This window comes from Lactuca virosa, chromosome 7 (genome assembly GCF_052849685.1).
Source record: "Lactuca virosa cultivar CGN04683 chromosome 7, Lactuca_virosa_CGN04683_v6, whole genome shotgun sequence".
Classification (NCBI taxonomy): Eukaryota; Viridiplantae; Streptophyta; class Magnoliopsida; order Asterales; family Asteraceae; genus Lactuca; species Lactuca virosa.
The window spans coordinates 13,892,640-13,905,689 of record NC_136432.1 but is presented as its reverse complement, the minus strand read 5'-3'; the positions used below and the strand labels follow the sequence as shown (position 1 = coordinate 13,905,689).

Here is a 13,050-nt window from a genome sequence, read left to right as displayed (position 1 = left end):
CGAACATCAACCTCAACGCAGACACATATGATATCCCCGACGACATCGAAGAGATCTACCCCCACATCGACCGGTCGGACGCGAGAAAGCGAAACATGCTCAACGTTACGCGGACAAAATTGATAGAATGACACAAGATTTGGCGGAAATGAAAGTAAAGTTCGATCAACACAATCAGATTACCCAACAAAAGGTTGATGTACAACGTGAGCACTTGGAGTTTCTTCGTAAGCAAGCCGAGAAAGATCAAATGGCGAAGAATTTAGCAATTCTCCAGACTAATGAAGCAAATATGGGACCACGAGAAGCGCTAGTGCTCCTGAAGATGAAGGAGAAAATTGAAAGACAATATTTTGATGACTAGTTGATCGGTTTTTAGTTTTTAGGACAACTGATTTGTTTGTTTTTTTTTTGGTGTGTAATGTTTGTTTGTTTTGTTTTTTTTTAAGTTTTTAATGTTATGGTTAACCTAGGAGTTAATTAAATTGTATGTTTCGTTTTTTTTTATTAATCCAATGTGATTAAAATATATAATGAAAAAAAACAATAAAAAATAAATAAATTGAAAAAAAGAAAAAAAACTGAAAAAAATGATGACATGGAAGGTTAACGATGTTATAACAAGTTGTTCATTTCCTCTATTTGGTGTTATAACAACATTTTGATATGACATATCAGATGACACCTGTAATAACACCTCTTAACTAGAAAAAAAAACAAATTTTTTGTTTAAATAGAAAAAAACCGTAAATATGAGGTCTATTTTGAAAAAACCCTTAAAAAGAAAAAGATAAAACTCTCTTTCTATTTCTCGGATCTCTACACACCCAGCTACCACGGCCTTTATTTTGGTTCGGTCTATTCCACCTCAGTGGTTTGCGGCTTTGGTATTCCTTCACCGACGATCTCTCTCACCATCGTTGTTCTTTCGTTTACTCCTTACCGTCGGCAGCTGTTGTCCACCGCCATGTCTCCCGATCAGGATCCGACGCGGATCTCACCTCTCTTTCTCAATACCCACACATCTCCGTCAAAGTATCTCCGAAATCCGAAATTGGCGACGACTGCTGCTTCAATGGTCTTCCATCACGACTGCTGCTTTGATTCTTTCCTTGCTGCCCTCCCGATCTTCATCTTCTCTGTCTCTCGGTAAACCCTTAAAGCCACCTCGCCCGTCCATTAACCCTAGGACCCTTCATATTAGACACGAGGAAAAATCAACATTGTCGGTAGCACCAGTCGACAGTCGTAACCATCACGACTACAACTCATCGGCAAGGTCACTAATTCATCACCTTCTTGTGATTTTATTTTTTATTTTTATTTTATTTTATTTTATTTATTTTTTATTTTTAAATTTCTTTCAGCTGATGTCGAATCCTGTTTCTTAAATCATTCAGGCTCTAGAGGCTTTTGCGTCTTCGCTTCGGCTAAGACATAGGTATATTTCCTTATCAATTTGTATTTTTTTTTCTTAATCTTTGGTGTTATTGAATGAATTAGTACATGATTTTTTTATAGGATACCTGCAGATGTGCTTGCTACACATCCATTGGTGTCAACAGCTCTCTCTAGCCTAACTTCTGACGTGCTTTCAGAGGAAGCTGTAAATGGTAATATATATTATTTGTTGTGATCAGTTGTTAATTTAGAATGTAATTTCATTGTTCCCTATTGTCTATATGCAGTGATTTCTGAATTGATACTCACAACTTACATATTCTTCAAGGGTAATTTTTCCAAACTCTTTCAGTTTCAGTTTAACATACAAGATGATGGATCTTTTTAGAAGCTTCTCTTTCAATATAAACAAAAGAGATACAACTGTGTATTCATCCTGCATGTTGCTTTATTTTAGGGTTTTATGAGGTTCAGTAAAATTTGTTACTATATAGTTGTTATGCTGTAATTATGCTGAATTTGGAATCTAATGTAATTAATAATTGAGTAACTGTTGGATATATTCCTATGCTCCTAAAAGTGTATGGTATAAATATGAATCTAATCATGATATTTACCCTTTCTCCTTCATTCTTCCTAATAATGGGATTTACTTAAATAGTTATTGAAATGAAACAGGTGATAAGCAAGTCTGAATGTCGGACTGTTGGTTACCTGAAGCAGGGCGTACTGTTGTGGGGTGGTTTTGGAACATACAGAGCCTTTGTTGAGAGTGACAATTGTTTCACTTGGAGAAGGTCACAAAGATGACATATGCTTAAGTTGAAGTCTATGGGTTCAGTGAGAAAGTTGGTCTGCTGCCATTCTCTCAAAGGGAAGATGGAATGGAAATAAGCAAGCTGTACAACAACAAAACAGGGGCAATCATTAATACAGAGGTCAGGGAAAGGCCTATGAACGCACAATCTCACTTGTGGAAGAACATATACATAACATGAGCCCGTTACTGGTCAGGCGAGTGGACTCAGCTAGTCATGACTCGATTCGTGTCCTCAAAGTAAAGATTTAAAATAAGTTCACACTAGAGAGTCATCATGTGGAACGAATTCAAACGAGGATGAAACAGGTATTTCATATCAATTTTTTTCCTTTTAATCTTGCATATCACAGTTTAATCGTTACTCACTTTCACCGTAGCACATGATTGGCCGAGGGCAAATTGATTCATTTTATATGGTCTTTTTTCGTATACCATGTCAAATATAAAACATGGTGTTTTTGTAATTTTTAATGTTTTGCCCTTCACAGTCCAAGTTCTTCAATTCCATCAACTTCCCGAAGAGGAAGAAGAGTACCCAATTCCACACCCGTGGAACATGACGAGTGACGGGATCCAAAAGAGTTGACCGAGCAAGAAGTCAAACTTACAACACGGAAGGAGCCTTTACAGCTAGGGGTACAACTTGGAAAGATGAACATTGCGGCTTGGGCAAGTAAAGAGGACACGGAAAAGAAAGCGATGGAGGACGAAACGGACATTTTGGCCGAGGAGGCGTTCAGAGTTGAGTTTGAGAAACGGGTGGTTGCGTGAGAAGATGCTGAGAATCTAAACTTAATGCAAGGTATGTGTTTTTAAACACAAGGGTAAAACGGTCATCTACTCTTATTTGTTTTTTAATGTTATTTCACCTTTTAAATATTTTTTTATAAACATTATTTATGATGTATGTTCAGATTTATACACGAAGAGGTTAAATTTCAAGCATGGGAAAGTCACCAGAAAGCAAAACTTGAAGCAGAAATGAGAAGAATAGAGGTGAATTTGATTACATGTTCAAATTTGCGATAATAATAATTAATTATAAACGAAGGAAGGAAATTTGGTAGAATTAATTAAATTTGGGATTTTTTTTAGGTTAAAGTGGAAGAAAAGACGGCACATGCACAAGCAAAAATGTTGAAGAAGGTTGCAATGTCGAGGCAGAAATCGGGAGGGAAAAGGGCGGCAGAAGAAGCCGAAAAGAGCGACAGAAGAAGCCGAAAAGAGCTGACAGGCGGCACGGGTGGCGGCACAGACGAAATACGATTCCACCATCATCACCGCCACACCTGCTGCTGCGGCAGCACAGGTACTTAATGTCACCACTGATAAGGTTAACAACATGATTATAGAAATGGCTAACGGTAACGAAAGGCTTTATAGAAGTACGGACGCTATGCAGTCCATTGGCAGACATACATCATAACTAGAGGGGTTGTATCCAATTCAAGGAACCCATTCAACTTTTCTTTAACTTATTTACCATTTTATCCCTGGCTCATCACCTTACCTTTTTTCCTACCCATACATTATTACATTTATAGATTTACTGATACCACATCATTTTATTTCACTTCACCAAAAAAAAGATGGGAAAATGTATGATTGTGTTAATATATGTAATAAAACCATATTAGATTTGCAGTTTGGGACAAATGGTGACATATATGAAAATTTGTGGTGTGGTGAAATAAAAATACATCCAAATAAGGAAAGCATGCAAGTCTCACAATTATAAATTCTAACATTTTTTTATGTAATTTTAATGACAGTTTTTATATAAAATAAGATATTCACTCATCAGTTTTCTTTATTTGAATCTTCAAGAAATGGGTTTTTGTACAAAACACTAATTTGGGTTTTGAATAAAATTATCGGATGGAAATAATATTCTTTTCTTTTTATTTCAGAACAATATAACAGTGACCCAGCAGAGAAGCTTCAATGGAGGATAACGACATTAGAGACTGCTCACATGACTATTCCATAACCTACTTTTAGGTACTTTCTAAGAAACTTAAACTAGTTACATTCTTTGGTTTGCTATAAATTGTATGATTGAAACAATAAATTTTTATTTTGAAGGATAAATCTACATATCAAGAACACTTGGGGTTCTTGCATTCATGCCTCTACAATCGTACAATGTACAAACATCATTTAATCATTAAATCCGAGTCAATAGCTTGACAAAAACATAGAGGTGGCAATGGGTCGACATAGGTTGAGTTCGGTTTCAACCCATTTAATAATTGAGTTGAAAATTTGAACCCAACCCAACCTGCTTATTTAAATGGGTTGATATTTCCAACCCAACCCAATCTTTTAGATAAATGGGTTGTCACCGGGTTGACTTGTTTATGTTGTTTATGTAGTTCCTAACCAAACCTATTAAATAAATAGGTTAAACTTCGGTTAACCCATTTAAAATCCATTAAATAAACTATATAATTAAATATTATACCAATTAAATTATAAAACATAAATAAAACTTCATAATTATGACAAAAGCACAATCTTAATTCATAAATACAAATAAATTGTTCAAATAACATTAAAAATGTTTAGTTTCATAGTGACTTTGGAAAGTGATCAGTATTATCGGTTTTAAAAAAATGATGGAAATTAGGATTAAATTTTATCCAACATAGATAATAATAATGCAACATTATAATTTACAAATTAATACTTTGATTAATACATGATAATATTTAAATAATATTAAATTATATATATATATATATATATATATATATATATATATATATATATATATATATATATATATATAGGGATGAGCATAACCGGGTACCCGCCTATTTTAGCTGGAACCGGAACCGCTCCCGGAACCGGCGGTTCTTAAGTTTTTGGTATTGGAACCGGAACCGCCAGAACCGGTTCCGGGTACCCGGCTTCTTGAGTATTAAAACTTGTTATTTTATACATGTCACATAAATTATGTAAATTAACCTATACAAACAATATACAAACAATATAAGTACAAGATATAAAACCAAAACATTTACAAAAAAAATGATCTTTTAAATAACAAGCTATTAAAAACATTTCCCACTTTTAAATAACACAATAGCAAGAGCAAACAACAAACCAAAAACTATAAAATAACAACATGAGACTGAAATTGTAATTCATAAAAGCAAAAACAGCAACAATAAAATAGCAAAAACAGCAATAATAACAGCAACAACAAAACAACAACACAAATCAGCAATAGCACAAATTAGCAACAGCATCAGCAACACATAACAGCAAAAACAACATCGAAAAACAGCAACAACAACCTGAAAATACAAATCAGCAGTTGCAGCAAAGCAACCTGAAAATTGAAATACTTCATCAAAATACAACTCATACATAAACTTTTTAGCCCTTATTTAATGCTAAGAAGAAAATGTCCATAGTATTAGTACCCAAGGGTAACAAAGTCTTTTGTCACTGCAACATAATCCTTATTTACTAGATGAAGGCAAGCTTGAATTCACCCATCACGAAACTCTTGCTTGAATTCACCCATCATGCCAAAATCTAAGTTACAACATCAAGTGACATATAAAAGAATATAACATAAAACAACAACCTTTTATTTATACCAATGGGGTAAATAAGTAATTTTGAAGTACCTAAATATGCTAGTTTCCCATCATATGTACGAAGTAGGTTTCCAGGGTGTGGATCAGCATGACAAAATCCATATTCTAGAAGTTGATTAAATGAGCAATACACTCCTATCTGCACTAATGAGAAAAAAATACAATATATATATATATATATATATATATATATATATATGAACTTTACCTGGAGTTTTTCTTTCTCTTCTGGTGACAATGTGTTCTTTGCTACAATAGCATCCTTGTTCGGACCGACACTGGAAAGCAAAATGCATATATATGGATTACAGAAGGAAAGTAATTATAAATATATAGAATCCAATTAAATTTACAACCTTCCAGAAAGGAGGAAATCTCCACGAGCAAATACCAACCCAAAAACAACAACAACAACTTCTACTCCATATACATTCTTCTCTTCAACTTTCTTTTAGTCCAATACTGACCTAAGGTACAATGAAACCAAATAACTCTGTTTAAAAGGGAAAAATTCTATTAAAATTGAAGCATGTTTGACCATTGTTATGTAGAATGTCACACTTTGAGATAATGCAGGGTTTGTGCTCATTCTCTTTGTGATAATGCAAGTTTTTGGTATTGAAGTACATTAAGACCAAATTCTTCGGTTTTAGAGTCATGGAGAAGAAGCTTAAAAAGAGATGAGAGAAGAATCTTACATGTCGGCCTGTGATGTAGTGCATCAATATTGCTAGAGGTCCAAAAGGAAGCAAGACATTGATCTTTGCTTTGAAAAAGACAACATACACGCTGTGGATTCGTCAATTTCTGCATCTGATATCTGACGGAGCAAAATAAACGATCTTGAAGCAAAAAAGAATAGATCTTATTATGGTTGAAGTAAGACAAAATCCAAACTTAAATTGCGAAAGATGATGTGCAAATCAATAAGAGACGAAGTGGGTTGAATGCAAGATGGGTGATTCACAGATCATGGGAAGTAAGTAACCATAAATTAAGCAAGCTCACCTTGACTACTCAAAGTCGAAGGAAGAAGGATGAAGATGGAGAAGAACTGAGTTTCCGCTTGTGATCAGACAGAACAGGGCTTGATGAGCCCATAACCTCTTCGTCCCCTATCTCAGAGTAGATCCGAGTTTTAGGATTTCAGTAAGGGTTCATAAGATAGCTCGAACGATGACCGGAGCGATTGAAGCTTCGATTAACTGAATGATGACTGGTTTGAGAGGGGAGAGAGGAGAGTGACGAGAAGAAGACGACGTTTTTTTTAGGAATGAAAATCAAAAACCCTAAAACGAATTAGGTCTAAGGTAATCAGTATAAGTTTTTTTCCCTATTTTTTTAAAACAAAATTACTAAAATATAAAATTTTAATATATAGTTATTTTTAGAAAAAGGCGGGTACCCATCGGTACCGGTTCCGGTTAACTGCCGGTTCCGGGTACCCGGTATTGGAACCGAAACCGGCGGGAATCCAGCGGGTATCGGTTTTGTAAAAATAAGTATTGGAACCGGAACCGCTTAAGGCGGTTCCTAGACTTTAGGAACCGGAACCGGAACCGCCTATGGCGGTTCCAGTTCCAAAACCGGCAGTTCCGAGGCGGTTCCGGTTCCGAAAGCAGGTACCCGCTTCCGTTGCTCATCCCTATATATATATATATATATATATATATATATATATATATATATATATATATATATTAAAGTTAAATGGGTTAGACGGGTTGACCCATTTAAGTTAAATGAGTTGAATATCTCAACCCAACCCGCTAATTTTGGGTTGGGTTCGGGTTGGGTTGGCGGGTTGGGTCGATTTTTGCCAGCTCTACAAAAACACCACATGTCTGTGATACTTACGTATATTGTTATGGGGTTACTTATATTTATAGTCCTGTCTAAACCTCTCTCAATCTTAGGGTCTGAGACCTTTTTTTCTTGAGATACTTTAAAACCCAAATTGTTGTTAATGTTTACCAATCAGGAGAAAAGGGTTGGAAAACAACATTTTACCGATTTTTAGGATATTTTTGTAAATTGAAATTAATTATGGGTTTTTAGGACATTTTTGTAAAATAAAGTTGATTTGAGACTTTCGTAAACCGGCTCAAAATATTAGGATGTAAAAATAAAACATTTTTAAAATTTCCAATTTTTTTTTATTATTCTATATAAAACATTTAGTCTTTATTCAATTAAGTCTTAAATTCTTAATTACTGGCTAAGTTAGGGTAATCAGGTGACGGGAGTGTTTGTTTGCTTAAAGTGGTATGACACGGTAAAATGAAATGCCTTCTCTTTCAGTAATGCGTTGGAGCAGGTGAAAACGAGAGACAGGAAATAGGGTTTTTTTACAGACAAGAGAACGAAATAGGTTTTTTACATACGTTGAAGGTAATCTACATCCCGTTTTTCTCCATCGATTCCTGTAATATGTAATGCTAATGCAAGTAGAAAGAAGTAACATTTTTCCCCATCATAGCTCCTAGTCTTCTCCATATTTGAAACCGATGACTCTCTGAGCGTCATAATTTTGATTGTGCTAACTAGGGGTGTTCACGGTCCGGTTTTTTCGGTTTTCAGGTTAAACCGAAGCCAAACCATTAGTTACGGTTTTTGTCAAGCAAAAACCGAAGCCGAACCGTTCAAAAATTAAAACCAAACAAAACCAAACCGTTACTAACGGTTTGGCTCTGGTTTGGTTTCACGGTTTGGGCTTTTTAGGCCCATTTAAGTTCAATCACATTAAGTTTTTGCTGATCTTAATCACATTAAGTTTCTCACTCATTAAAATCCGAATTCAAAATAAAACACCACCATCCATTATGAACCAAATGAATTACAACACATAAAGTTGTATACAACCAGACTAGGAATTAAAAAACAATTAATAAACGTAAACTTAATGAAAGATGCACGAGGGACTGATGGTGTTGTGTGTTGCCTACATTAGGAAAAAGGAGGTGATCAGAAAATACTACACTTATATTTTTTGTCTTTTGAGGCTCAAGCTCATAATTTCGTTGATTTGTATTTTATACAATGATGATATTACTATAATATCCTCAATCAAGAGAAAAAAAAGCAACCTACCTCAAGAAGAAATCAAGAGTGGCACATTGCCCTGAATAATCCAGGAATATGCCATCAAAATCGCTGCATAAACCCCAAATGAAAAGAACTCAACACCCTCTTAGCTCAAAAAGTTAATAATCAATGAAGAATCACATAGTTCTTATCTATAAAGAATAGATGGAGTAATTTACAACTATAGATGACAATTCTTTGAAAAATTCAAGTAAACTTTTTAATCTAACAGATTCCAAAAAGACCCAACAATCAGAACGTATGATCCACAATCAATAAAATTATTCCAAAATAATCCCAACAATCAGAAAGTGCAATTCCATTTGATAGATTGACAGTCGATTTTTTCAGAACGGAGAAAACTAAAAGATGTGAAACTGAGGAGGGAACTGTACCTGTAAACAAGTCAAATGACTCATAGGAGGGAACAGTACCTGTAAACCATTTAAGCAAACAGAAAGTGTGATGTTAAGCAGTTCAGAAAGGAAGAACGAGAAGGAGAAACGAATTCCACCTTCTGGACGAGAAGCACACCTTATCAGACAGAGAAGCGGACCTGCATTGGTTCTTTTCAGCAACAGTATTTGTTTAATGGGAAGCTAATTGCAGTTGGTGTGATTGATATTCTTCCTACATGTTAATCCAGTAAATAAATTGGGTGAGAGAGCAACGAGAGCTGCATGCGGAGTAGAAGTAACAAATGATTTCCGATACATCGTTGATTTCGGATGCAAAACACGAGCAAGAGTTCAGAACATACCTTATCGAACAGAGATGCAGAGAGCAACGAGAACTGCAGGTGGAGGCGCCGACCTGTTGCGTCTGGTGCTTTACTCAATTGTCGACAATTGCTTTCAATGAAGTATGGACAAGAACAATAGAGAGATGAGAATGGAAAAAACAAACGACCGCGATTTGGAATTGTGATTAGGGTTAGGTCGTCGTTTTTTGACTTCTTCCCACGTCACTGGACTCTTGGAATGTAAATGGACAGACTCCAATAGAAGACTTCACACTTGGGCTTCACAATTCAAAAAACTAAGTAACAAACTAATTTGGCTGTGTAATTAAATGAGTTATCGGTTTTAAATTTTATTATTTATATATAAAAATTAATATAAATGTAATAATTACATATGTATAAAAAGTTAATTAATATATATTACAAACCCTACGGTCCGGTCCGGTTTTTATACGGTTTGAAAAATTAGAAACCGTAAGCCAAACCGTTCATTACGGTTTGAAGAATTAGAAACCGTAAGCCAAACCATAAAGAAAAATACAAACCGTAAAACCAAACCAAACCATAAGGAACCAAATTTATAAATTACAAAATGCCAACTATTTAATTTTAAAGTTATAAGAATAAAAACTGTTAGATCAAAATTAATTTAGGGTAAAAAATATAAAAACAAATGAAACTCAGGGGATGAAAATGGAAAAAAAATGAAAGTGAAAGTAGAAAAAGAGAAGTAAAAGAAACACTCTGTGACGGCTCAAAATTAGTTTAGGTAAAGAATGTAAAATAAAATGAAATTTAGGGGAGAAAAATGAAAAGAGGAAGTAAAAGACCTGCTGATTTGCTTAAAAAAGAACGGCTGATTTGCTTACTAGTATCATTTTCTCAAATCAAATGGCTGAATTCAATTGAAATGAATAGTAACTTCTCCTCACAAACTCATTTTTGTATTTAATATATATATATATATATATATATATATATATATATATATATATGGAAAAGTGAATATACCCTTAAGGGTATATAAGCTTAGCTACCCAAACTCACTATACTATGTCGTTTTGTATTATATAATACATTCTAATTCTCCAATGTTCATATAATTTAACTTCTAATTTGATTACTTCCAAGATTTTTATAAATTACACATTTATCTTCCTTTTATATAATTTTCATTTTCAACTATAATATATATAGCCTAGTAAGTGTTCGAAAAAAAGATGTGATGTAAGAGCAATATAATAGAGAAATTTCGAATATCTTGAAAGGAAATCAAGTTAAGGTTGAAGTTTAAGAACATTATAATGAATATATCAAACAAAATGACGTATTATAGTGTGTTTGGGTAGCTAAGCTTATATATCCTTAAGGGTATATTCACTTTTCTCATATATATATATATATATATATATATATATATAATTTGAATAATGAGATGGATTTTAATATAATTAAATTTCTTTTACTAAAAAGTATATAATTTACCAAAAGAATCAATTTTAGGTGAACAAACTCCCCCAGAAGTTTTCGTAGTTTTCCGCATATAAGAAATAGTCTGTTAAAAAAATGTAACATTTCAAAAAAGATTTGTCATTAAAATTACATAAAAAAATATTAGAATTTATAAACTTGCCTCTTAGATGATGGATCAGCTAGGATCTCAACAACAACGTCAATAAGGACATTTTCTCATCTTATTGCAATTGATCAGTGTTAGAAAAATTAAATATCTTATTTTATATAAAAAATTATTATTATCAATATAATAAATCTCTTCTTACTTGTGAGACTTGCATGTCTCTTCTTACTTGTGAGACTTGCATGCTTCAAGACTCATGATTGCTTTCCTTACGTGGATGTATTTTTATTTCACAACACAACAATTTTTCATATATGCCACCGTTTGTCCCAAACTGCAAGTCTAATATGGTTTTATTACATATATTAACACAATCATACATTTTCCCACCATTTTTTTGGTGCAATGAAATAAAACTTTGTGGTATTAGTAAATCTGTAAATGTAATAATGAATGGGTAGAAAAAAGCGTAAGGTAATGAGCCGGGGATAAAAAATAAGTTAAAGAAAAGTTGAATGGGTTCCTTTGACGGAAAACTGGGAAGTTGTCGGAAAAGGAGAATATTACTGGAGTGTTTACTGACACCACCTTTCCCTCCCTCTCCACATATAATTCGATATGATAGATCCTTTTATGGCCCGATCTAACATCAATGTCTGTGAAAATTTAACCATTGCTCCTAAAAATTCAAAATCACCATACGACAATAAAGAAGGATGATACCCGAGCTGTTTTCGACCGAACCTGTCATCGAAGATGAGGATGATAGTTTCAACGATGGAGGTTTCAGGCGAGATCTGCAACTCGGAACCAATTTCAATATGTGAAAATCTCACCCCCACCTTACCCTCTTTCCTCATTCTCCCAATCCCCCTTCTGTCTTCGCTCTTCCATTCTGTTTCATGTCTATCACTCCCCCTCCTCCCTGGAAACACTTCTACCATCTTCTGCACCACTACCATCTACCCTATAATTGGAGTTAAAACCACTGAATTGCTCAAATTTATCAATAAGCCTTGACATCATGTATCATATTTATCATTAAGTATTGAACTGAGATATTATATTCAAACATTGAAACATAAATTAGTTAATAAATAGGAGATCTAAATTGAAACAAATATCATACATGGAGCAAGAATTAAAACATGAAATGCAATTTATGTAGATACACTTGGCATTGGACTCACAAATTTAAAATCAAACACTCATGAAATAGATTTATCCAGTAAGACTTGAAATCAATAAAGAAATTTATACAGAGAACTGAAATAAAACTTACCTGAGATCCGTAGTCAGATTGTTAATGGAAGCTAATGGAAACTGGCGAAGATCCGCTTGATGATGGAGGCCGATGGCGATTGCTTAATGATGGAGATTGGTGACGGTATAAACCATCAATTGCATGTGAGCCGGTCAGACGGAACATCGGAAACGGAAGTGCGATGTGTCTGGCCAATAGAGAGACAATGGAGATGATATGGTGTCATCGAGTAGAGGTATTCAGGCGGTGGACACCTGTTCCTAATTTAGATAGAAAAGGGCGGTGACCATGGTAGAGTTAGATGAACAACAGTGGAGTTAGCTAATGTAGCTAACTCCACCCACTCTCTCTCTCTCTCTTTATATATATATATATATATATATATATATATATATATATATATATATATATATATATATATATATAGGGGAAGACTCATGTGAAAATGCAAATATTATGTGAAAATGAAAACAACCAATAAGTATATTACACCTCATTAATCAAATTGTTTTAACTAAAAATATTTTAATTATGAATAAAGGTCATTTG

At 34.0% G+C, this 13,050-nt stretch overlaps 1 protein-coding gene across 6 annotated transcripts; it reads left to right on the top strand.

The window, feature by feature from the left end:
• Window positions 1–826: 826 nt before the first annotated feature.
• LOC145124662 (uncharacterized) lies at window positions 827–9,984 on the top strand. Of its 6 annotated transcripts, XR_013715665.1 has the most exons (11): window positions 827–1,279; window positions 1,368–1,441; window positions 1,522–1,613; window positions 1,689–1,730; window positions 2,080–2,527; window positions 2,710–3,023; window positions 3,136–3,217; window positions 3,317–3,530; window positions 4,132–4,222; window positions 4,307–4,368; window positions 9,268–9,984. XR_013715665.1 is itself a non-coding variant. In XM_079060083.1 (10 exons), the coding sequence occupies exons 7-9, from the start codon at window positions 3,203–3,205 to the stop codon at window positions 4,209–4,211; spliced, it is 309 nt and encodes a 102-aa protein (XP_078916209.1). In that variant the 5' UTR covers window positions 827–1,279; window positions 1,401–1,441; window positions 1,533–1,613; window positions 1,689–1,730; window positions 2,080–2,527; window positions 2,710–3,023; window positions 3,136–3,202; the 3' UTR covers window positions 4,212–4,222; window positions 4,307–4,582. The 6 variants fall into 6 exon arrangements, 5 of the variants coding, with proteins under 5 accessions (XP_078916209.1, XP_078916205.1, XP_078916208.1 ...); XM_079060083.1 differs by lacking the exon at window positions 9,268–9,984 and having other exon boundaries at window positions 1,401–1,441; window positions 1,533–1,613; window positions 4,307–4,582; XM_079060079.1 differs by lacking the exon at window positions 9,268–9,984 and having other exon boundaries at window positions 1,401–1,441; window positions 4,307–4,582.
• Window positions 9,985–13,050: the final 3,066 nt, after the last annotated feature.

Coding starts and splice junctions, on each gene's coding strand:
- LOC145124662 (XM_079060083.1), top strand. Junction 3,531..4,131: donor CTGCTGCTGCGGCAGCACAG/GTACTTAATGTC, acceptor TTTTTATTTCAG/AACAATATAACAGTGACCCA.